General features: G+C 43.6%; 1 protein-coding gene across 1 annotated transcript in view; it reads left to right on the plus strand.

Moving 5' to 3' along the window:
• Positions 1–12,215: 12,215 nt before the first annotated feature.
• Positions 12,216–24,819, plus strand: part of BRSK1 (BR serine/threonine kinase 1) — a 56,339-nt gene continuing 43,735 nt past the window's right edge. The window contains exon 1 of the mRNA XM_063137838.1: positions 12,216–12,369. Coding sequence (XP_062993908.1) covers positions 12,252–12,369 — 118 coding nt within the window. The 5' untranslated portion in view covers positions 12,216–12,251. The remainder of the gene's footprint in view (positions 12,370–24,819) is intronic.

Genomic DNA, 24,819 nt, shown 5'->3' on the forward strand with positions numbered 1-24,819 from the left:
ACCTGGAGCCTGACCTGTCCACCCACCCTGAGACTTGCACTCAAATAATGGGTGATTAATGAATTCCATGAGCCCCAGTTTTACAGGGCCATTGGCCACATTACATTTATGGCATCCCCTACCTTAGCTAGTGTGCGCTGTATCCAGAAAAAGTTATACCTATAGCAGACCTACTGAAATCAATGGGAATTAAATTAAACTGTTGAAAGACCCATTGATTTCAATTGGTCTACTCTAATTCTGCTAAAGTCTGGATCCATCCCTGTGTTTCGAAGGCCACAAGGCGGCCATAGTTTCACCATATTTGGTATTTGCACGCCAGTGGGAATAGCACCAAGTGTATTCTCCAACTCCACTTTCCATACTTCCTGCCCTTAGAAACATAATCTTTTTGGGCTAAAGGCCCATTTATTCTGGCCGCATCCTATTGCCAATTGTGGCCAGCCAGAGGCTTCTGGGAAAAGGCCACAAGCAGGACATGAAGGAAAGAATTATTCCTTGTTGACCCTGGCAACTGCTTTTCGCGCTATATTGCCGCAAAACATAAGAGGTTCCATTTAGCTATCGTGGCCTATCACTGTTGATAGACCTCTCTTTCATGAATATGCCAAATCTCCCTTTAAAGCTACCTACAAATGTACCACATTGTCTGGCAGGGAATCCCATACGCTAATTTCACATGAATTTCGTGGCTTGGGACCCCAGTATCTGAAGGAGTGCCCCTGTCCATATATTTCTAAACAAGCCCTACCTCAGAGGCCCAGCTCTGACTGTCCTCATGCTGAGGTATGGCAAGTGGCTACTCAGCAGCAGGCCGTTCCAGTTGTAGCCCCACACACCAGTTATGGAATACACTGTATTCCTTCCTTCGCCAGCTGAAGACCTTTTTATTTTCTTAGTATTTTAACACCTAATTTAACTTAAATTTAAACTTTGCTGTTTTAATTCCATATTTTCATCTATATCAATTTCTACTGTGTGGTTTTACCCTAGTTGTGCTTTTTATATTGTATTTGTGTTTTTAGACTGTTGGTTGTTTTATTATGCTTTTCATGGTTTTAATTTTTGTGAACCGCCCAGAGAGCTTAGGCTATTGGGCAGTATAAAAATGTAATAAATAAATAAATACTCTTGCCAGAGAGTCCTGCCTGGCGCCTACGTTGTTTTCAGCAGCAAGCAAAGGCTATTTTATACATTGTGTTTTTAAGTAGCTTTATTTATGGGATACTTTTAGATCTTCTTTAGATGCCTGTTGTTTTAGCCTCTGCTGCGTTTAACTGATCGCTGCCTTTACAATGCAGGCTACTCAGAATCAAGCCTCACAGAGTTCAATGGGGCTTACTCCCAGCTAAGCGTGCATAAGATTGCAGCCTTCATTGATGGTTTTATTCTTCTGCTTTTGTTTTGATTTATATGGATTTGGATTTTCATTGTTGTTTTTCTTTACAACACTTTGAGAACTATTAGCTGCAGGGTGATTAATACATAAATAAATAAAGGGTTGGAGCCAGCTTTGAGTGTGTGCAACTGGGCTTGTGGAAGAGGGCTTCCCAGCCCCATCCTCCCCATGTCAACACCCCCAGCTCTCTGAAAATGGTATACAAAGTTTGGGGCACCATGCTGAAGGGGATGAGCTGTGGTGCAGGGAGGAGGGGGGAAACCCTGAAAACTGGACGGAAACACCTTCCATGGCTGGCACCCCTCCATTCATGGAAGGCAGATCCTGGATCCAATTCAATAAATCCTGTGAAGAAATAGGTAGCTGCCTCATGCAGTATAGGGTGACCATATGAAAAGGAGGACAGGGCTCCTGTATCTTTTACAGTTGCATAGAAAAGGGAATTTCAGCAGGTGTCATTTGTATATATGGAGAATCTGGTGAAATTCCCTCTTCATCACAACAGTTAAAGTGCAGGAGCTATACTAGAGTGACCAGATTCAAAAGAGGGCAGGGCTCCTGCAGCTTTAGCTGTGGTGATGAAGAGGGAATTTCACCAGGTGCTGCATGTATACAAATGACACCTGCTGAAATTCCTTTTTTTATGCAACTGTTTAAAGATACAGGAGCACTGTCCTCCTTTCCATAGGTCACCCTATCAGAGTCACAGACGTTGCCTTGAGTGGAATTCTAGAGAGGACTGAAAAAGGTTTCCCACCCCTCCTCTATCAAGTCTCCACATAGTCCACTTTCAAACCTTTGTTCTCAGTGTTGAATAGCCTGCATATTCATTGTATTTTGTTGTTGTTGCTTAGGTTGTATGGTTGGATGCACACACATTGTTTGAGGGTTGTTGTTTTGCTGACACTCCCTTCCTCCTTTTTCTAAATGGCTGCTGCTGTGTGAGTGTCATGAGATGAGAGCACAATGAAATCCTGGATCTTATTGCTGTAAGGGGATGATAAGCTAGACCCAACTCAACTGTACCAAACATGCACTGGCAGGCAGGGGCTATCTGTCAGCCTCAGTGTTCCCCAGCTATAAAATGGGATCTGTTTGTTTTTGTTTTTAATTTGCACTTTCTGACTATGGTACATCAGGGTTGTGTTAAGTTTGTTCTGTGATCCTTGGAGGGCTGATATGTGGGGGTGATATTTTAGGGTGACCATATGGAAAGAAGGACAGGGCTCCTGTATCTTTAACAGTTGCATAGAAAAGGGAATTTCAGCAGGTGTCATTTGTATGCATGCAGCACCTGGTGAAATTTCCTCTTCATCACAACAGTTAAAGCTGCAGGAGCCCTCCCCTCTTGACTAGATACAAAAGAGGATGGGGCTCCTGCAACTTTAACTGTTGTGATTAAGAGGGAATTTCACCAGGTCCTGCATGCATAGAAATGTCACCTGCTGAAATTCCCTTTTCTGTACAACTGTTAAAGATACAGGAGCCCTGTCCTCCTTTCCACATGGTCACCCTAGATATTGCATACTTGTAATTACATGCAATAGCTATGCTGAGCATTTTCATTCTGGGCTACTTCTCCCAGAATCAGCAGAATTGTTGGACACTGCTGTGCCTTACATACCTGGCTTTGCCCCTGGCTCAAGATCCCAGAATCCTCTATTTCAAGAATTGCCAACCCTATTCCTCACTTCTGTAGAAAGATTGTGAGGGTGCATGCAAGAAAGAGGAGGGGGGATGGGAGTTTCTTCTTCTTGCATCCTCAATAAAAAAATAAACTGCCCTAGATTTCTGGCTTGGATTGAATCAAACAAACCAAACATCCAAGGGGGGAAAAAATAGGGATTGTTTCTGCCTCGTAGGCAGCTTGAAAGTTCACCGTATCTTCTTTCCAAATGTCAGCTGCTATCTTCCTGTCCCGCCGGCTGTGTCTTTCCCTCTCATCCACTTTGTTCCTAGCTGTAGATTCTCAGGTGAAATGCAGTAGTGGGAGCAATAGTATATTTGAATATCCCCTCCCCACCCCCCTAAAATCCTCCATGCACACATATATTTATTTTACTTTGTTTATGTCAGGAGATCTTCAAGACAGCTAACACTGGGTGCTTCCAGACAGAGGATCCTACCGCTAACCATCAGAAGGAACTGTGCAGCTGTTTTGTCTTTTATTCCTTAATGGATTTTCCACAGTAAGAAAAAATAGGGAAGGAGAAAGACGTCTGTGAATGAGGCAGGATGATGGCATTATATTATTATTATTTTTATTATTATTTATTTATATAGCACCATGAATGTACATGTACAATGTACAATTATAAAAGCCTCATTGGGAAGCACCCACTATCAACCATTGTAACAAGTACAAAAGAAACAGAACAACACAGTAAGCCTACCAGGCTTCTCTGGAAAGGGCATTCTACAGCCTAGGTGCCCCAATGGAAAAGGCCCTGTCTCATATTCCCATCTGCAAAGTTCGAAGGACACAGAGCAGGGCTCTTGTTGATCTGACTCCATATGTTATGTGTGGGGAGGAGGACAATGGTAACTAACCCATGAAAACATGGCTATATGGTAATTAACCCATGCAAGCATGGGGCAAAATCCATCCAGGTGCTTACGCCCCTGCCGATTCTCTTGTGCTCTGCCGATTCTGTTGGGCGAGCAGGACCCACACAGATTTAGTGCTTCCCAGAGGAAGCCCTGAAACAAGTAGAAATGCTTGTTTCTCCCGGTGGAGCTCCCTTACATGAGCTCTGATTTGCACCATTACAGAAAGGGGCGTTTTCACTCCTGGTTACCCCAGAAGTGCTAAAATTTTGTTCTGCAAATGGTATGCACCACTTGCGGACGGGAATTGGCAGGGTGTAAGAGAATTGGCAGAGAGGTAAATGGCCGATTGGATTCTACCCAGAGTTATGCATGTACTATTAAAATCGTAATGTTAGATTTATTGAAATACATTTCATTGATAGCCTTATCTTCTATGAATGTGTCTAATCCCCTTTTAAAACCAATTTAGCCAGTGGCAGTCACCATTATCTGGTGTGATGGCATGGGATGCTGCAACCTTGATGAAGCAAAGCGGGTCTAGGCCTGGTCAGTTTCTGGAAGGGTGACTACCTGGGAACCCCATGTACATTGATTCCTGTATTGAGCAGGGGGTTGGACTCAATGGCCTTGTTAGGCCCCTTCCAACTCTACTATTCTGATATATTGTGACATTAGAGTGGCCACTTTTGTATTGCCAAAATAAATATATAAAAAAGATAAAAAGGGAAACAGATTTACATAAAATGTGCACATCCCAATTCATACGTATGGGTGCATATTTAGAAATAATTATGATGATATAGGGCTGTGCCCATCCACAGTTAGGTCACCTGGACAGCAGGCTGGGTAGGCATACAGGTCACCTGGTTGCAGTTTCTCCCTTTATTTATTTATTTATTTATTGCATTTCTATACCGCCCAATAGCCGAAGCTCTCTGGGCGGTTTACAAAATTAAGACAATTCAAAACAAAACAACAGTATAAAACCATAATATAAAATACAATATAAAAGCACAACCAAGATAAAAACAGCAGCAACGCAAAAATACAAATTTAAAATACAAATTTAAAACAGCAAAGATAAAATTAATTTATAGACTGTTAAAATACTGGGAGAATAAAAAGATCTTCACCTGGCGTCTAAGAGAATATAATGTAGGTGCCAAGTGAACCGCCTTAGCTCATTCCACAGCCGTGGTGCCACAGCAAAGAAGGCCCTCCTCCTGGTAGCCACCTGCCTCACTTCCTTTGGCCAGATGTATTTCTATTTAAGTGTGCAATCCGATGCATGATACAATGACAAACCACAGTTCAACAACAAACCCACCCTCAACCACTGAGTGTTGGTTTGCGTGTTGTGTGTGAACCCAGCCAGTATCTAGAATGCAAATCTCTCTGAAAAGCTATGAAGCCTGGGATATTATGAGATTGTTGCCCACTAGAGGGTGCTACTTACAGCATGGCTCTAGGCTTTTAAGGGCTGGTTTACACATGGATGTCCATCACTTCACCAGATATCCAGTGAGGAGTTATATGTCTGAACAGAACATCAGAGATCTAATCCCACAGGCAGAACTCATAAATCACTTCTGGTACAATACTTTTCAACTGGAGTCAGTTCACCCATTAGAGGGGAGGAACGTTGCAAGCAGCCTCATACCAAGTCAAACCGGTGCTCCATCTAACATAGTATTGTCTCTGGTGCTGTAATGTAACAAGGGAGTGCAGGGAAGCAGAACTGGCAATTTTTTATTAGCAGGGATGCTGACGTCATCTGCCACCTTTTACGAATTATTATTATTATTATTATTATTATTATTATTATTATTATTATTATTTTGTATCCCACTTTTTCCCAGTATTGGGTCTCAACACAGCTTTACAAAATTAAAACATACACAATTAAAACATATAAATAGAAATATACAAAAGTTAAAAATATAATTAAACCCATCTCTAGTATTAAAACATTTAAAAGATTAAAAATTAAATGACAAATTAAAAGAATCCAGCACATTAACTAAAATTACATTTTAGTTTACATGGATATACATATCACATACATTCCCCTACATGTAAACCAAACACATACCTGATGGATCTTTTGGTATTGGACTCTAGGCATTTAGGAAAACCTGTGAGAGTCAGAGACCACAACCGGAGTCTTTGAAAGCAATTCTTTGTTTTATTAAAGAAGAATTTTAAATGAATTAATATCACACATCAGGGGAATTAGAACTGTACATACATCAGGGAATTAGAACCATACATTAACACTGAGAAGGATAAAGATAACAAGCATTTAAAGTCAGTAGTGAAGCTAGGTGCACTGGGATGCAGAGAAAATAATTTCTCTGTGTGTTAACAAGAGAACAGTTTTAATTTCTAGGAAGGTGTGTGTATGTGTGTGTAGCTGATCATGGAGAAGGAGGAAAAGAATAGTGGGGTGGGGGAGGGGATGGCAGCAGCGACTAGAAAGAAGTTTTACCCTGAGATAATTTTAACGTGGAAGAAACAGACTGTTTTGGAGGAATGTGGGAGTGTTTTGGTGGAGGATGTAAGAGCAAATGCTGGGGTTTTGGAAGAAAGTGAAGCATAAAAAAGCAACAGGCAGCTCTAAAGCCAAGGGGTTGGGAGTTTGGAATGGAATGGAATAGTAGGAAAAAGGGAGGAAAAGATCTTTCCTACTATTCCATTCCATTCCAAACTCCCAACCCCTTGGCTTTAGAGCTGCCTGTTGCTCTTTTAATTAGAGTATGAAGCTGTTAGAAGGAAAGTAGAAGACAATGCAAAGACTTACCTCTCCATACCTGCTATCTTGTGAAGTGATGATGGAAAGCTTTGTTAAATTCCTTCTCTGAAAAAGAAGGGGAGACTGGGGCCATCGCTAGACCTAAGGTTTATCCCTGGATCATCCAGGGGTCAAACCTGTTCATCTAGGTGACACACAGGGGATCCAGTGCTCAGGCAGGGGCGAACCCTGGATGATCCCAGGCTAAACCTTAAGTCTAGCTGTGGCCACAGGCAGGATCTACACTACTGCTTTATAACAGTTTATAATGTTTTTGACAACTATTGACACCCGGGGCATATTCCATATACCATCTTCAAAACGTTTTCAAAGCGCTACATCCTGCTTGGTGTAGATCTGGCCCCAGAGGAGGAAAAGAGGGGATGCGCTTCAGAGCTGAAAAGTGTGAGGGATCCCTCCTGGATGGAAGGAATCCTTTTCTCTCTGTGTGTAATCTATGAATTTGGGTTGCTCTTTTTATCGCGCCTCTCAGGACAGAGTTAGGAAAATAAAACAAAACTAGTTCTTCTTCCAAGATTGCTCATGGATGCTGGAAAATGGAGTTTTAGAGTAAGGGAAGAAAGACGACTGTGTGCTCCTGTTTCCTTGTGATGTGAAGAAAACTCTGGCTATCATAGGTCCAGGGAAACAAGTTAGCCAGGGGGATTTTGGTGATTGTCTTAACAAAGGTGATAAAAGAGTCATGTAGGTATGATTGCTTACACAATGCTGCGGTTTTCAGAGTCGTACAGCTTTTAAAGAGGTGGAATTCTTAATTTTTTTCTTTCTAGTTTGCTTAAACAAGGTTAGAAATCAACATTAAATACTTCATAGGGCTTCTGTGGTTACAGAAGAGGCAAGATCTGAAATTTGCAAGCCTGAGGAATTGAGGCAATCAGAGCACAATGACTGGCCAGAAAGTTCCATGAAAGAAATCTGTAGCCCCATTTGGGACATGTAAGGCCTCAATATCCTATGGAACCTGCTATCAGAAGGCATCATGCAGCAATTCCAGTGTCTTAATGGATTCCCCCCCTTCCACAATGGACTTTCTGGAGTAAGAGAAAAGATGGAAGCAGCTGTGAGAACAGAAGAACAGAAGAGCCATGCCGGATCAGACCAAGGGTCCATCTAGTCCAGCATTCTGTTCACACAGTGGCCAACCAGCTGTCAATCAGAGACCCACAAGCAGGACACAGTGCAACAGTACCCTCTAACCCATGTTCCCCCAGCAAGTGATATATATAAGCTTACTGTGGAAAAGCATGGGCTGTTTATGAGAGGAAGACAAAATCTGGATCCACCATTTAGTTTTTTGAATGAAGTAATCCCATGGCCTTATAAAAGCCATGTCTGGAAGTGCCCAATGCTGAGCTAAACAGAGAAACAGGTTTGGATCCAGACTATGTTTGTCGCTGTTAGGGCCCAATGAAATAAACATGAAAAGTTAGTCATGGCTAGCTTATGTCCCATTGATTCGGATGGGAACCAAGTACAACGAAGTCTGGATTCAACCCATAGTCTGATCTAGTAGCTTCCGACATTTCTTATTCAGCGACTATTATTATTATTATTTATTTATTTATTTATTTATATAGCACCATCAATGTACATGGTGCTGTACAGAGTAAAACAGTAAATAGCAAGACCCTGCCGCATAGGCTTACATTCTAATAAAACCATAATAAAACAATAAGGAGGGGAAGAGAAAGCAAATAGGCACAGGGTAGTGTAAACAGGCACTGGGTAGGGTAAAACTAACAGTATAAAGTCAGAACAAATTCAAGTTTTAAAAGCTTTAGGAAAAAGAAAAGTTTTTAGCTGAGCTTTAAAAGCTGCGGTTGAACTTGTAGTTCTCAAATGTTCTGGAAGAGCATTCCAGGCATAAGGGGCAGCAGAAGAAAATGGACGAAGCCGAGCAAGGGAAGTAGAGACCCTTGGGCAGGCGAGAAATATGGCATCAGAGGAGCGAAGAGCACGAGCAGGGCAATAGTGTGAGATGAGAGAGGAGAGATAGGAAGGAGCTAGACAGTGAAAAGCTTTGAAGGTCAACAGGAGAAGTTTATATTGGATTCTGAAGTGAATTGGAAGCCAATGAAGAGATTTCAGAAGTGGAGTTACATGGTCAGAGTGGCGAGCCAAGAAGATGATCTTAGCAGCAGAGTGGTGAACAGAAACCAACGGACTGATGTGAGAAGAAGGAATAAGATATTATTGTTATTCACATTTCTACCCCACCATCAAGCTCATGGTGATATAGATAGATGTGAGTTATTCAACTTTATCCTCACAACTAGGGATGTACATTTTTTGTTAAATCAATTCTGTTTGTGTTTCGTGTATTCTCAGGAACCTTTCATTCCATTGTCCACTCACTGATGGAAATAGTTTTTAAACCAGAATTTCGTTCTGCTTAGCTCTCATACACATTAGTGATAATGCAAATTAGTGCAAAACTCTGCAAGTCCACAGAATCCATGTGACTTGGAAAAAGCCATTCCACTGTGGAATCCATTGCGGAGTTCTCTGACACCCCTACTCACAACCAGGGATGGGTTTCAGGATAGACTCAACCTAGCTAGTTATTTCATTTATTTATTTATTTATTTACAACGTTTGTATACCACTGCATATCTAAACAGTTTCTGGAATGGTGAACAACAAGAGATAAAATGATACAGAGATAAAAATAATAAAACACGATATTATAATAATTATTTTAAAAAACAGATTACCAGTTAAACTGTGGCTGTTCTACCAAGGAATGCTTCCTAGAAAATAGCTGTTTTCAGGAGGCAACGAAAACACAGCGTTGGTGCCTGGCTGACCTCTAGAGGCAGGGAGTTTCATAGGAAGGGGGCCACCACACTGAAGGCTCTTCTCTGGGTGGACTCCAATCAGGCCATAGGTCCACGTGGAACCACCAGGAGCATGCCCTCCGATTACCTTAAAGCAGGGGTGTTAAACCTCTTTCAACCGGAGGGCTGAATTCAATTTTCAAGACATTCTCATGGGGTGCATTCCAGTGGTGGGCAGGTCTGAAATCAAAAGGAGTTCAAACTTTTAGAAGAAGGAAAAAAAAAAAACGTCAAAAGCGTGGAAACCACCAAACTGTTTACTGTTTTTAGCTTTCGTGAACCTCCCAGAGAGCTTTGGCTGTGGGGCGGTATATAAATGTAATAAAATAAATAAATAAATAAATAAAATAAACAATCAGTGGTCAGATAAAAGGGGTTATCTAGGGAGGGCCAGATTGGAATTCCAGTCAGGCTGGATTTGGCTCTAGAGCCGTGTTTTAAAGGATGGGCCCAGCCTACATAGTTATTATTGTCTTAGGGTCTCATTATTATTATTATTCCTTTAATTTGTGTTCGTTTCTCAGTACCTAAGCTTTTACTTGTATTAGGTTAACACAAAATAGTATAAACATTTTGAAAATTAAATTTCAGTTTATTATTTTAATCAAAATTATATATAAAACACACACATTAGATAGGCTAAAGTGGGGTCCAGAATACCTCAGATTATTGGTCCTATGTTTGCTTGGCTCATTACTTGTCCTGACTGCTTGTTACTGAATGATGGGTCACAAGAAGCCACAATTCGATGTAACATATTGGCTTGAATTTCTAAGTTGATGTTTTATTCACTTAGATGAAGAGTAAGCAAGGAAGTTGTTTGACGGCGAGGGAAGAACTTTACAACAGGTCATCTCAATGGAGGCTACATTCTGCTTAAGTTAAAATCCCACCTTTGTTAACAACTGTCCTTTGAGGTACTTTAGGCTGAGAGAGAAAATGGCTGGCTCAGGGTCAGCCAGTGAGCTTTGTGGCTGATCTCCTCAGCCAAAGTGTAGAGAACTAAATGTATAGATGCATGTCTGAAGCAGCCACAAGGGTCTCCCATACACATGCACAAAATAGCACTCATCCATAAGCCTACACTAGTGTTTTTATCCAGTGTGCAAGGCAAAGACTCAGCTTGCTTCAGGACCCTTGTCCCATCCTTCCTGGAACAATAAAACCAACCTTCCTTCCAGGTTTTCTGTTAAAAAGGGGCAAAAACCACTGCTTTAGACTCAAATGTGTCACTCCCAACTCAGGCACAGAAGGAGCCTGTTTCATTTGCATACCGGAGATTGTATGACAGTACAGCCAGTTCACACAAGCAGGCACAGGGATCCGTTCAGAGAAATGGAGATACAAATAATAAATTGGTACGCAAAGCCCTCAGAGTGGTATAGTGGTTAGGGTGTTAGACTGAGACTCGGGAGATTCTAGTCCCCACTCAGCCATTAACCTCACTCACTGACTCTTAAGTCTAAGGCCATAACTAGACCTAAGGTTTATCCCTGGATTGTCCAGGGGTCAAACCTGTTCATCTAGGTGACACACAGGGGATCCAGTGCTCAGGCAGCGGCGAACCCTGGATGATCCCAGGATAAACCTTAGGTCTAGCTGTGGCCTAACTTACCTCACAGGGTTGTTGTGAGGATAAAATGGAGGAGGGCTGTGTAAGCCATAGTGGGCTCCTTGCAGGAGGAAAAAAAAGGAGGGATATAAATGTAATAATAATAACAACAACAACAACAACAACAACAACAACCCGAAATAAAACGTTTGTACATATAGTCCATTCACAAGACTGCAGTTTCCAGTATGTGGTTCGGATCCTCACAGCAAGCACACCTGATCCCCTTTACACACAATGGCAGTCCCCCGTGCACATATGCACAACCACACATGCATTCACACAAACGCTCACACCCCTCCCCCAGCACGCAGTTACATAAATCTCTTTCCTCCCAAACCGCACCATGTTAAAACCCTTGCCCACGTACAACTATCCCCCATCACCACCGCAGTCAGCACAGGAGACGCTGCCTCCCATGTTACCTCTCCGATGCGTGACACAATTTCCCTCGCGCACAGAGGTCTTATCCCCAGTTAACCCCTCCCACGCAGCTGCTGCCCGCCTCCCCGCCGAACCCTTCCCCACTCCCTCCCTCCCTCCGTCCTCTCCCCCCTCTCCAACCCCGCCCCCTAATCCCCACCCCTTTCTCGTGCCTGGGGAGGAGGCGCTGCCTTTGTTCCGCCAAGGGTTAACCCGGATTGTGTCTGTCACCCAGTTGCCCGGATGCTGATGTAAGGGGAGAGCTCGAGAGATCCCTTCAGATTGCAGTGAGAGGAGGCGAAGGACCAGACCAGAAGAGGCTCTCCACCAGCATCCTTCATCCAGAGCAGCATCAGGACCAACCAACAGCAGCATCCTTGGCTGGACCCGCTGGATGATGCTGGTACCCGGGCTGTAGCATCCTCCTCTCTCGCCTCCCTTCCCCTCCCTGATGCCGAGAGCATCCCCCTCCCGCTAAACCCGTCAGGATGCCGGCCCCGGTATTGTCCCTATAGGGGGATTTCAGGGGGGCCTTTCCTCGCCTCTCCCCACCCCACCCCTCCCCAACCCCCCACCCCTGTTTCTTATTGTTGCTCGAAAGGGTGGCAGACAAAAGCCATGTCCGGTGGCAAAGAAGCAGGTGGGGTCCACCCCTACCAGCCACAACAGAGCCAGCAACACGCGCAATATGTGGGGCCCTACCGGCTGGAGAAGACCCTGGGAAAAGGACAGACGGGTGAGTACTTGGTGTCCTGCTGGTTTTTTGTTTTGGTTTTTTGACGTGGGTGTGTAGGAGAGGCCGCCCCAATGCCACGGGGATGGGCATGGTGGGACACAATCTCAGCGGCAGAGATTTCCCCCCCCCCCTTCACCCCGGCCTCTGGTATACGGTGATGCGGAATAAAGGAACCTCAGGGCCCATTTGACAAAATGATCCAGGTTAAATTGGACTATTGTGATGAATAAAATGTGTGTGTATGTAGTAAGGGGTAGTAGAAGTGTTTGTCCCACTGCAGAATGGAGGTGGGAGAGTGAGATCAGGGAAGGGGGGGGGGAAGAGGTGTAATTCCCATTTGGAAAATAAATGGATGGGGGTGGGATTTAAGAGGAAAGGTGCTTTCTTGCTTCCCTGGAGTTTCTTCGGGAAGAGGAAATGGGAGTTCTGTATGGGACAAATCAATGGCCCCTTGAAGGCTACAAGATTGAGGAAAGCAGTGTGGATTTTGGGGCACCTAGATCTCTCTCTTTCCCTCTGATATGTTTTGGTAAAAGAAGAGCAAACGTTTTGGGGGAGGGCTTTCAGAAGAGAAGAGGTGAAAATGATATACGCTGGAGTTAGAGGAGGGCACGAAATGTTTACCCTGCTGGAGTTTATTTGGGGTGCATGCGTGTGGCAAGTAAACAGTTTTGTTTTACCGTGGTGGCACATAGACATGTGAAAACTAAAAAACAAAACAAAACAAGGGTAGTGTTTTGGAAGGGGTGCGTCTCCATTCCTACTTAGCACCAAGTGCTGTTTTTTGATTGTTAGTTTCCTAGGACCCACAATGGGAATATGTTTGGAGAGAGGGGTGTAAGTGGATGTATATGTACGCATATATACCTATATGGAGCTTAGAAAGGGGGGAGGCATCAATGGGTCACCCATATTTCGTGGACGGGTCAGACTCAGTGCTTCCTTTCAGGTTCCTTAGCCAAGGCGATTGGGGGCCCGAAGCAGAAAACATTTGGGGTGAAGCAACAGCTTGGAAACATTTGGGGTGAAGCGATAGCTTTTTTAAAAAAAATGCTGCAATGACCAAGGTTGGCTGGGGAGGTGGGGGTGGGGTGGGGGTGACCAGTGGAACGAACTGGTCCAGGTTTTTGCCAAATAGATTCCCTAACCAAATAATTTCAAGGGATACACAAACATCCTTATGCATTTTATTTCTCCATCTCTACCTTGTTGAAACCCTGTATTTACAAGGGGGCAAGATGGGGGTGTTGGTTATGGTGGTGGTACTTGTCTCTGTGTGTGTTGTGGAGAGGAGAGGCCTATAGATTTCTCTCCCCCCCCTCCCCGCCCTCCCAGTCTTCTCCTGCTGCAGCACTCTGGATGAATGGAAGAGGGGTTTTTTTCTACTCTCTGCAGGGATGCCGATTCGATTGTGCGGTTTAGATTACAGGGCTTGGTTATGAGAGAGATTGCTTGAATAAATGCCTATGGCTGGGCTATATGAAAATCTCTCTTCTTTAGCTCCTTCTCCTTCTCTTTCTCCGGTGACGGTCACTCGCTGGATGGAAGGTTGAGGATGGAGGGGGGGGGAAGAGAACATCCATCTCTCTGCAATGATGCAGGAAAACCCAAACCACAAGGCCTCTCTCTCTCTCTCTCTCTCTCTCTCTCTCTCTCTCTCTCTCTCTCTCTCTCTCTCTCTCTCTGTCCCTCAGTTTGTGTCTGTGTGTAGAATGAGTATTGTGGATTGAAAAGGGGAAGATTACTGCAGTGGCCGAAAAAAGATACTGTGACAGAAAGAAGAAGAGACCGGGGATGTGTATGCGTGTGCATGATTTAGGAGATTTTTCTTTTTAAAGAATCATAACAATAATAAAGATTTGGAGCAGGTGGGTGAAAGAGACAGAAGAGGGAGCAGGGAATAACGGAGGGCGGGATTTTGCTGAATAATCATTTCTTCACTGTGGTGGCAGGCGGTTCACGCAAAGATGTTTCAGGAATATCTGACTGAATGGGTAGGTGGAGGGATGGATGTTGGTGGCGGGGGTGGTAGTGGTGGTGGAGGAGGAAGAGGCCTGGTTGTTTCCTGTCCCCCAGAAGAAGGGGAGGCCAGGAGGAACAGGAGAAACGGAGGCCTCACCCAGTACAACAGGCTTTCCTTTTTTGTGTGGATGATCTATTTTCTAGCTTTATTGTTTCCTAGGTGTTTTGTTATTAGGAGAATCCTCAGTGTAGTCAAATACATGGGTATCTAACAGCTGACACCCACGCACAAGTGACATGCCCAAGGTCACTTAAGGGATGGTTGTGGCAGAGGTAGAAATCAACAACTGTACATACCCCTACTCCTCCCTGACTATCTTGTTCAGTTTTGCTTTCTCAGACCTGGAGATGCTGAGTTGGGCTTCTCTGAAAGGGGATCGGAGTGGTGAATGGCACATATAGCCACACAAGGAAGAAGCATTGAGACAATTGCAAAAATAAAATAAAAGAGATTCCTTGGAGTAAAATGACAAATGATATCTTTAAAAGTGTGATCAACTTGGTATGTGTGCTCCTACTGAGCAGATCACCTTAACATTCTGCATTAGTAGTGCCAGTGCTGGAAATTCTGTGATTAAAATGATTTGAGTAGGTTTTTTGCACTTCGGTCTAGGAAGTGGTGTGGTTGAACCTGGTGCCCTCCAGATGTTTTGGACTACAGCTCCCGCAGTTCCTGGCCATAAGCCGTGCTGACTTGGGACACGGAAGAGGGCTTTCTCTGTTGTGGCACCCCTTGGAGGTGCAACTGGCGCGGACACTGGCTTCATTTCGGCGCCAAGTTAAAACATGGCTTTTCATCAAAGCCTTCAAGGGCTAAATTCTCCATGGTTACTTATAGTTTTAATTGTTTTTAATTGTTTTATTGCTTTTAAAAAAATTCTACCAGTTTTAACTTGTTAATGATTTAATACATTTTTAGCGGTGTAAATTATTTATGTTTATATTGTTCTGATATTTTCTGTACGCCGACCTGAGATCCCAGTGATAATAGGGCGGGAGGCAAATGTTTTAATAAATAAATAATAAGTCCAAAACAGCTGGAGGGCACCAGGTTGGTGAAAGCTGGTCTAAAGGTCAGCATGTTGGTCTTCCCCCAGTCATGACTAACTTGTCCCATTGATTTCTATGGGACTAAAAAGCATGACTGACTTCCTGTGCCTCAAACCCAGAGGATGTGCTTTAGACAAGTCTGCCAGTGTTAGGTAAATGATAAGGTTTCCCCCCCTACTCTTAAGGAATATACTTGGGCATTAAAAACACACAAAACGCTCTCCCTCTCTGTCCCCTATCTCACTGCTCCCTCCCCACTCCATCTATGGCTTCATCTACACCAAGCAGGATATTGCAGTATGAAAGTGGTATATAAAAGGCAGGAGCCACACTTCTGCTTAATAGTGGTATTGAAATGCACTAACAACTGTTGGGGCCCATTGAGACATACAGTGCTCTATCCTGCTTGGTGTGGCTCCTGCCTTTTATATACCGCTTTCATAGTGCAAGATCCTGCTTGGTGTAGATTAGGCCTTAATATGCTATGGAAGAGTTTAACAATAATATTTAGATAACTTTTGTTCATGGAATTAGGATTTATGGTACAAAGCACGTCCCCAAAGAGATGTAATTCTTCTTCGGCAGAATGTCGTCAACTTTCTTTTTCCTACAAATAAAACTTGGGGAATTCATTCACTGTTTGGGTGGGGGTCAGATGAACTCGCTGGATCCACCCTATATGGACTGCCAATTGGCCATTCTTGATGAAGCCCACTGTTTTGGCTTTAAAATGCTATTCTGCGCTAGCCTATACCGCCCAATAGCCGAGAGCTTCGGCTATTGGGCGGTATAAAAATGTAATAAATAAATAAATAAATAAATAAATAGCCCTATACCAAATAGTGAGGTTAGGTAATTTCAGATTCTGGACTTAATGGTCTTATCTTCCCTCCTTTAGATGGTAATGTGCATTACTTCACTTACTTCAAAATGTGCTATGCCTGTCCTGCTGTGTTGGTGGCCCTCCGGCTCATTCTGCCCCAGAGTCCTACCCTGACAGCACCATGGCCTATACCAGCTTCGCAAATAAACTTACCAGTACTACTAACTCATAATACGTTGTACAAACCCATATGTTTCAACTGTTCCTATTTATTAGACCTAGTCGTATTTTCTGGTATCTGTCCCTGATAAATATCTCTATCCTTCTTTTGTGTCTTTTAGTGGTAGCATGTTAAAATTGTGTTAGTGTCAGTTGCTTGAGTTACTGGCCCTGTTCAGAAGACACCTTAAACCACGGTGGTTAAGGCTTTAACCATGGTAGTTAAGGCTTTTTTTTTGTTAACAAAATAGCCTTAACCACTGTGGTTTAAGGTGTTTTCTGAACAGGGCCATTGTCCTTCTTCAGATTTCAGTAGCCAACTCCAAGTTAAATCTCTTAGGACCTGTTCAGAAGACACCTTAAATCACGGCTTTAACCACGGTGAATAAGTTTAAAAGCCTTATTCACCATGGTTAAAGCCGTGGTTTAAGATGTCTTCTGAACAGGGCCTTAGTGGGGAATGGATGCAGGTAATCTCAAGTGCAGTGATGACATCAAGGATAGGTGTGGTTGGGCACCTATTGAGGCCCACACCCCAGTAGGGGGCGCACTGATAAGCCCCCTGGAGTTGCTCCTTCGCTTCGCCATTGCAACCTGCTTGTTCGCCCTCCTCTCTCTCTGGCCCAGTCAACAATTGTGGAGAGATGAAAGAGCAGCAGATGCCATGGGCCTCATCTACACCAAGCAGGACATTCCACTATGAAAGCGGTATGAAAGTGGTATATAAAAGGCAGGAGCCACACCAAGCAGGATATAGTGGTATGAAAGTGGTATATGTCAATGGGGCCCAACAGTTGTCAGTGCACTTCAATACTGCTATAAAGCAGTAGTGTGGCTCCTGCCTTTTATATACTGCTTTCATACCACTTTTATAGTGCTTTATCCTGCTTGGTATAAATGAAGCCATGGTCTGCTTGCTCACCGGTTCTCTCTCTGTCAAGCAAGCGTTAACAATGAGGAGGAGGAGGAGGAGCAATGGCAAGTGGTAACAATGGCAATGACAGCGAGAAGGTATTAATTATTATTATATTTATTTATTTGTATTCCGCCTTTTGCCCAATACTGGGCCTCAAAGCGGCCTTACAAAATTTAAAACATATACGTTTTTAAAACCTATGAAAAGAAATAAAGTAGACTCATTGAAGGTGGCGGAGGAGCAGTGAGGGTACCTTGCCAATGTGCCCTCCGAAACTTAGAGCCACGACTGCTCTCGTGTATTGGCATGAACACTAAGGGCCCACACAGGGGCATTCACACACGGCAGCTGCCAAAACATGTTTCGAATTGGTAGAACATGTCGTAGACCAGCCTTCCCCATCGTGGTATCCTCCAGACATTTTGGATTACAACTTCCATCAGCCCCAGCCAGCATGACCAATGGTCAGGGATTGTGGGAGAGGGTGGCTCGAAACATCTAAAGGCACCAGGTTGGGGAAGGCTGAAGTAACCTTTCATTTATCTTTTGCAGCCGCTTAGACTTCTGCTCATTCTTTTTGCTTACTCCTGGCTCTTGTTTCAGTTTAGCTGTTAAGCTCCTCTCCACCACCCCCCACCCCACATTTTATTGTTGCTTTTATATTTTACTGATTTCATTCCTACATAAAACCACTGTATGCATTCATCAAACATACCTTTAGCCAAAACAAAAACATATTCTTAGCTTTTAAATAAGTGGCCATTGCAGATTACATAAATACAGCACGTAGCAGGGTGAGTACAGCCTGTCAATTTGAGTATGTATGTCTCAGGTAGTAATCTTTGCTCTGAGAATTGGAGTGTTACAAACGTGTCCCTATTTTCGTCTGTTAAAAGTTGGAGGGCACGCTAGGCTGCCTGGGCACACATTTCTATTTTCGTCATTTATGGTTGAAAAGGAGGAAATCACCAACTTTCATGAACTGGTCACCCGGGAGTTAACTTTCAGTTGCCATAGGCCACCAGGGCTGCTTCCAGACAGACAGTGCATAAAGTTTATTTATTTATTTATTGCATTTTCATACCGCCCAATAGCCGAAGCGCTGTGGGCATTTTACAAAAATTAAAACTGTAAAATCATTCAAAATAATAAAACAAACAGTGTAGAAGCATAATATAAAATACAACATAAAAACACAACCAGGATAAAATTGAGCAGCAATGCAGAAATTCATACAGATTTAAAATACAAATTTACAACAGCAAAGTTAAATTTAAGTTGCTAGACTGTTAAAATGGTGAGAAAATGCTGGTGTCTAAAAGAGTATAGTGTAGGTGCCAGATGAACCTCTTTAGGGAGTTCATTCCACAGCTGGGGTGCCACAGCAGAGAAGACCCTCCTCCTGGTAGCCACGCCTCACTTCCAACTAAAAGGAAAATTCTGAGAGTGCCTTGGACTGCAAGAAGATCAAACCAGTCCATACTCCAGGAAATAAAGCCAGACTGCTCCCTTGAGGGAATGGTATTAAAGGCAAAACTGAAGTACTTTGGCCACATAATGAGAAGACAGGATACCCTGGAGAAGAGGCTGATGCTAGGGAAAGTGGAAGGCAAAAGGAAGAGGGGCCGACCAAGGGCAAGATGGATGGATGATATTCTGGAGGTGACAGACTTGACCTTGGGGGAGCTAGGGGTGGCAACGGCCGACAGAAAGCTCTGGCGTGGGCTGGTCCATGAAGTCACGAAGAGTCGGAAACGACTGAACGAATAAACAACAACAAAAAAAGCTATTCTGTCTTTCCCTCCTTAACAGTTTTTTTTTTGTGTGGTAAGAATAAAGACAGAAGAAGCATTGGAAAAAACATGGGAGGCTTTCAAATGGAAGGCAGTGATGTCTGGTCGCACTCACCCCAAATATTCTGTGAATGGGGCAGGGCAATTGCCTTATCTGGAAACACCCCAAGGTGCTACAGATGCTTCTTCTCTCAGCGCCTGATTCCACCACTGAACTGATAAATGTTACGAGCAGCCTAGTGATGTGTGTCAATAGACAGGGTGCTTTCAATTGCCTATAATATTAAGGAGCATCCCAGGTGTGGGGGGCTGAACCCTTCCTCTGGACCTCACCTATGTTTTTCTCTCCAAAACAGTCTTTCCCCAACTGATTTTCTCCCAGTTGGGCTGCAAGTCCAGATGTCCCCCCCCTAAGAAAAACAATCAAGTGATTCTAGGGTAAATAGTTCAACACCCCCCCCTTCTGCTCACCCCTGCTCTACTTTAAACTCTTCCTTCCTTCCTCTCCTGCTTTAGCACTGCTTGCATGCTGAAACATGGACAGTGCCGCTGTAATGTCCAATTGACCCCTTCCTAATGTTTAACCATCTTCTTTATAGCTTAAACCAATTTGGGGAGGTTCTGTCCTCAATGAATCAGGTGAACATTTTCTCCCTTTTGTTCCTGACATCCCTTTTAATTGTTATACACCGCCTTGATGTCTTTTTAGCAGCTAAGTCGGTATCTAAATGGTAATAATAAATAAATATATGCAATCTGTTAACATATCCAGACTATTTCCTGCCCAGTTGGCTTTCCTCTACTAGGCCAAGCTTTCCACCAAAATAAGCGTAACCCACGAGTAGGTGGTGTGTGCATCTGCATGTGTGTATGTGCTTGACCAACAACCTCCTAGTTTTGCTGCCTTCCTGGTTCAGGGCTTTAGGAATGGGGGCAGGCAGTGATATACACTCCAATTGCCCCTTATTTGCCAGGGAAGATCCCTATTTACTGGTACCGGTCCCTGGTAAATCGCTGTCCAAATTTTTGACCATGTTTTTCCCCTTTGGGAGCGATTTGCGGTTAAAATTTTGTTAGGAAGAGTTGGTAGTGTTGTCGTTCTTCCAGGCTCAGTTCCTTACTCAGGGTCCCTAGAAGTTAAATCTCTGAGTGGGGAGTGGATGCATCTTGACTGTAGTGCACATGCATATAAACGCATGCGCATGAAAGCTAAGGCATCATTCAGCGAGTGCCCACAGCCTACCATTCTCACACTGCAGATCTTAAGGCATGTTTTGAACTATTGGTGACACACTGAAGAACAATTATGTTTTTCTAATGTGTCTTATAAACTGAAAGAAGCATCATCCCCGTGGTTTTTAAATCAGTGGAGGACAGACTGTGGCAGAATAAATGAACACAACATACAATCAGCCGGTGAAGAGCCTTCAGCAATGTCTAATAGCAGAGGGATCAAGGCTTCCCCGGTAATCCTTGGAGAAGAAAAGGGGAGGGGGGGGTTACAAGCATGTCTCTGTTTCCATCTGTGTAATGTTGGAGAATATGCTGTGGAATAATAACCCTCATGGGATACTCCAGGTTTCTTCCCTGAATGTTCGGGTTTCATTAAAAAAGAAGTAGGAAGTCTGTAGTACTTTTACCTGTGAAGACACAAGGAAGAGCACACAGGCATAAGAACATAAGAAGAGCCCTGCTGGATCAGACCAAGGGTTCATCAATCCAGTGGCCAACCAGCTGACCACGGACCAACAAAGCAGGACATGGTGCAACAGCACCCTCCCACCCATGTTCCCCAGCAACTGGGGCACACAGGCTTATTGCCTCAGATACTGGAGGTAGCACACAACCATCAGGGCTAGTAGCCATTGATAACCTTCTCCTCCAGGAATTTATCCAACCCCCTTTTAAAGCCATCCACAATGGTGGCCATCACTATAGCTTGTGGTAGTGAGTTCCATAATTTAACAATGCGCTGTGTGAAGAAGTACACTTTGCACCTGCCTTCCAGTGTTGTGGCTAATGAGTGCAAAGGCAATGGGATAACTGTCAAGCACTTGGCACTTGAAATAAATAAAATCAAATGCAATTGATAATTGATATAAGTAAATAGCCCCAAACGTATCAGTTTATCCCTATTTGTGTTGTGGCTATTCTGCAATGCTTTTTCGCCTCCTGAAACATCCATACTCTAAAGATTGTAGCTATGGACCAAAGTGGCATGGGGGTGGGGGGTGGGGAGAGGGAACACTTGCTAAGGTCCTTGCAAGTCACAGGACATAGGTGAAGGGATTCATTTGGGCTGGTGGGCCACAGATAGCTCAAAACTGCTTCAGACTGAATGCAGTACCTTCCTCCAGCCTTTTCTTGATATGATTTGCCTGGTGTGTCTATTCTGGTAGCAACACACATCAGTATCACACCATAGCTGGCAATTTGGATAGTGTGTATTTTGTTTTTTTAAAAATGTATTTTTTATCGTCTAAAAAGATGTCTTTACGGATGAGTTTTTGTTTTTCCTCTGACTCCTATGATGTGAAGCTGAGTTTCAAGGTCAGAGCAGGGAGTGCACCTTTCGAAGTTATTATGTTTTTAAAGAGATTTTTTTTATGGGCTTATGGTGAGATTTCCATACCCACCAGCTGACTTTATCTACCGCCACAGGCAGCCCCTATTTTCTGATACTTCTCCTTTGTAAATATTGTTGCCTGTTTTGCCTTTGGGGGATGCCATGTGAAGTTTTTAGGATGTGCTAGCTTTCCTTCAACTGTGTTAATAAATGAGCCATACAAAAGGGAACTAGTGCAGCCCTTTTACTAGCCAACCCGGCTTCAGAAGCCAGGCTATTGCAGACTCAGTTAATACCTACAGCTCAGGTTGCCAATTTTCCAGCTGTCACCTATTAGCTGTGTCTTTAAAGGTGGCATAATTAATCTGCAGCAATTACCTGGGGTAAATTTCATCTCCAGGTCAAGTTCAAGTTGCAGTTAAAGGCACAGCAACAAAGGCTGATTAAAAATTTGGCAACCCTACATACAGCAGGCAGGGACTAACTTTTATAATGGTAGAGAGGGAGAGTGGGAATTCACTGAGGTATAAAACTTCTCAAGAATTTCTCTATTTTTTATATTTAAAAAATTAGAGTGTATGGTTTCCACAGAACGCGTTTGCTCACTTTCATATGATGCAGAAAGTTAATAAGACATTCTGTCAGGGCAAGTCAGGGAACGGAGAAATTTCCTACTTTCCCCTATTGATTGTTCCCTTCGGACATTAGGGAAAGGCACTGGGAAGGCGTCTGTTGAGATGGTTAGTATGTTGGATGAATACTGGAGAGACACAGATTCAAATCCCCACTCAGGCATGAAGCTTACTGGTTGGGTGACCTTGAACTCATCTCTTTCTCTCAGCCTAAATTGCTTCCCAGGATGGTTTTGTGCTTAAAATTGGAGGGGAGAACCAGGCCCACCAACCTTCCTCAACCTACTGCCCGCTAGATGTTTTTGACTATGACTTCCATCATTCCTGACCATTGTCCATGCTGGCTTGAGCTGATGGGAGTTGTAGTCCAAAACATCTGCTGGGTGTCGGGTTGAGCTTGAGCTCCTTGAAAGAGAGCGCAGGAGAAAGATGGAAGAAGCCTGCAATCCAATACACACTTACTGGGAATAAATCTCATTATGGGACTTACTTCAGAGTAGACATGTGTAGGACTGCATGGTAAGAAATTAAATGAGCTGTGGTCTTTGAATGGCTTTCAATAGCTACGGTCAAGCTCATGGAGTGTTATTTCCCCACATTTGCATTTTCAAGCTTCATTCATAATAATTAAAAAAAACTATGTGTGGAAAGTTCTGGAGTACCGACAGTTCAATCTTCCCATCTCTCCTTCCTATCACATTTTTAGGGTCGAGCTGAGGCCATCATTGGCCTAGCCTGAACCACATCTGGGATAAACTGAGACCCTAGAAGCAGCTGGCAAAAGGTTTTGCTCTGTTTATCAGGCAAGGAAAAGCTTCTGGTATTTATACCTAGCTTAGTCAATCTGGAGGCCTCTTACTGCCTGCCTGTCAAAAACATTGTTGTTTGCACTCCTTTTCCTTGTCAAGCTTGAAGTGGGAGCTGAGGCCTAACTAAGCACATACGATCCTGAGTGGCTTATCTGGCTAAATTATTCCCTCAGCCCTTTGAGATGTCCTGTTTTGGTATTCCCTGATACACACATGTCTATATGAGAGGGCAGGACATAGGTTGGGGTGGCCTTGTGACTCATTTTACAGGTGAGTCACATTGGAAGGGCTGTCTAGTCCAACTCCAGTTTAAAGATGAAGAACTATATGAAGAGAGAGGCAGAGGCCTTGAAACTGGCCATCAGTAGTTAGCACTTGGACAACAGATTCAGTAGCTACACAGGTGACAGCTTTCCCCATTATGGTGAGATATATTATTGTATTCTGTATAAATCAGTAGTGGGTAAAAAGGACCTGTTTGACTTAAACAGGCCCTTTTGGCTACTGGCACTGAATTTTGGTGGCAAGCTGTTGTTTTGTGGCTCCATGTAGCCCATTGCTGGTTTATAGTAATTATTTCTAAATTTATAGATAAATCAACACATGCAATGTTTTTGCAGAGTTATGTCCTCTTTTTTATTTTTATTTTATGGTGTGCCAGTAGCTACCCTAACCTAGAGAGAGTCCATAGGGTCTTGCAGTGACTGGATTCCAGAAAGGCCAGGGCTCCTTGGCAACACACATTGACTGGGTTCAGATACCACAATAACTAATGGTGGTTTAAATAGTCGACGGTCGGTTATTTAACCCATTGTGGCTTATCGTGTTGTGTGGCGGGAGCTTTTTAGCCAACAGTTGGTTATTTGGCTGAAATAACCAATGCAAATAATCAACGTTGTGCAGAGTTGGCTGTTTGAACCATCATTGGTAATCACGTTGTCTGGAGGGTATCATTGTTTTTTTCCTTGGCCACTGTTGGTTATTTCATCAGCCACAGAGTTGCAAGGCAAGAGTGGTCAAAGCGGTGGCTGCCGCTGTAGTCCAACCAGCAGGATAGATTTGCAGCAGCAAGGACTGATGGGATACTAACGGGAGGACTATGAGGGGAGAGAGGGCGGGGAATGAGTGAGTCAACTCACTGTGGACTAATAGTCAACTCAATGCTGATCCTAATCCACACCACAGTTGATTATTATCATGTTGTGTAGGGAGTACCACTAGATAAACAACTGTCAAGTTAATTATTATCCCACCATTGACTATTGTGTTGTTTGAACGCAGCAACTGATAGAGGATGTTGCTGAAACTCTGAGCCTCTTCATGCCATATTGGCTGCAAATTTGGGCATGACTGAAGAAAGAACCTAGAAGTGAACTTCTGATGACCCAGAAGCCATACAATATGGGCCTGCAACCAGCGTCATTGGCTCTGAAGGCTAAACTAGATCTGCAGGGCATCAGGCCGTAAACTAAACACATATTTGCCCTGTATAATAGGTGTGAAATCTACTCTTTGCACAATGGGGGTCGGGAGTGGCAGAGGAGTGAAAATTCCTCCCTTTCTAGCCTAACCTCACTGCACAATACACCCTTAAGAATTTTTTACCCAACCTAGCTTACT

The sequence above is a fragment of the Elgaria multicarinata genome, chromosome 11 (assembly GCF_023053635.1).
Source record: "Elgaria multicarinata webbii isolate HBS135686 ecotype San Diego chromosome 11, rElgMul1.1.pri, whole genome shotgun sequence".
Classification (NCBI taxonomy): Eukaryota; Metazoa; Chordata; class Lepidosauria; order Squamata; family Anguidae; genus Elgaria; species Elgaria multicarinata.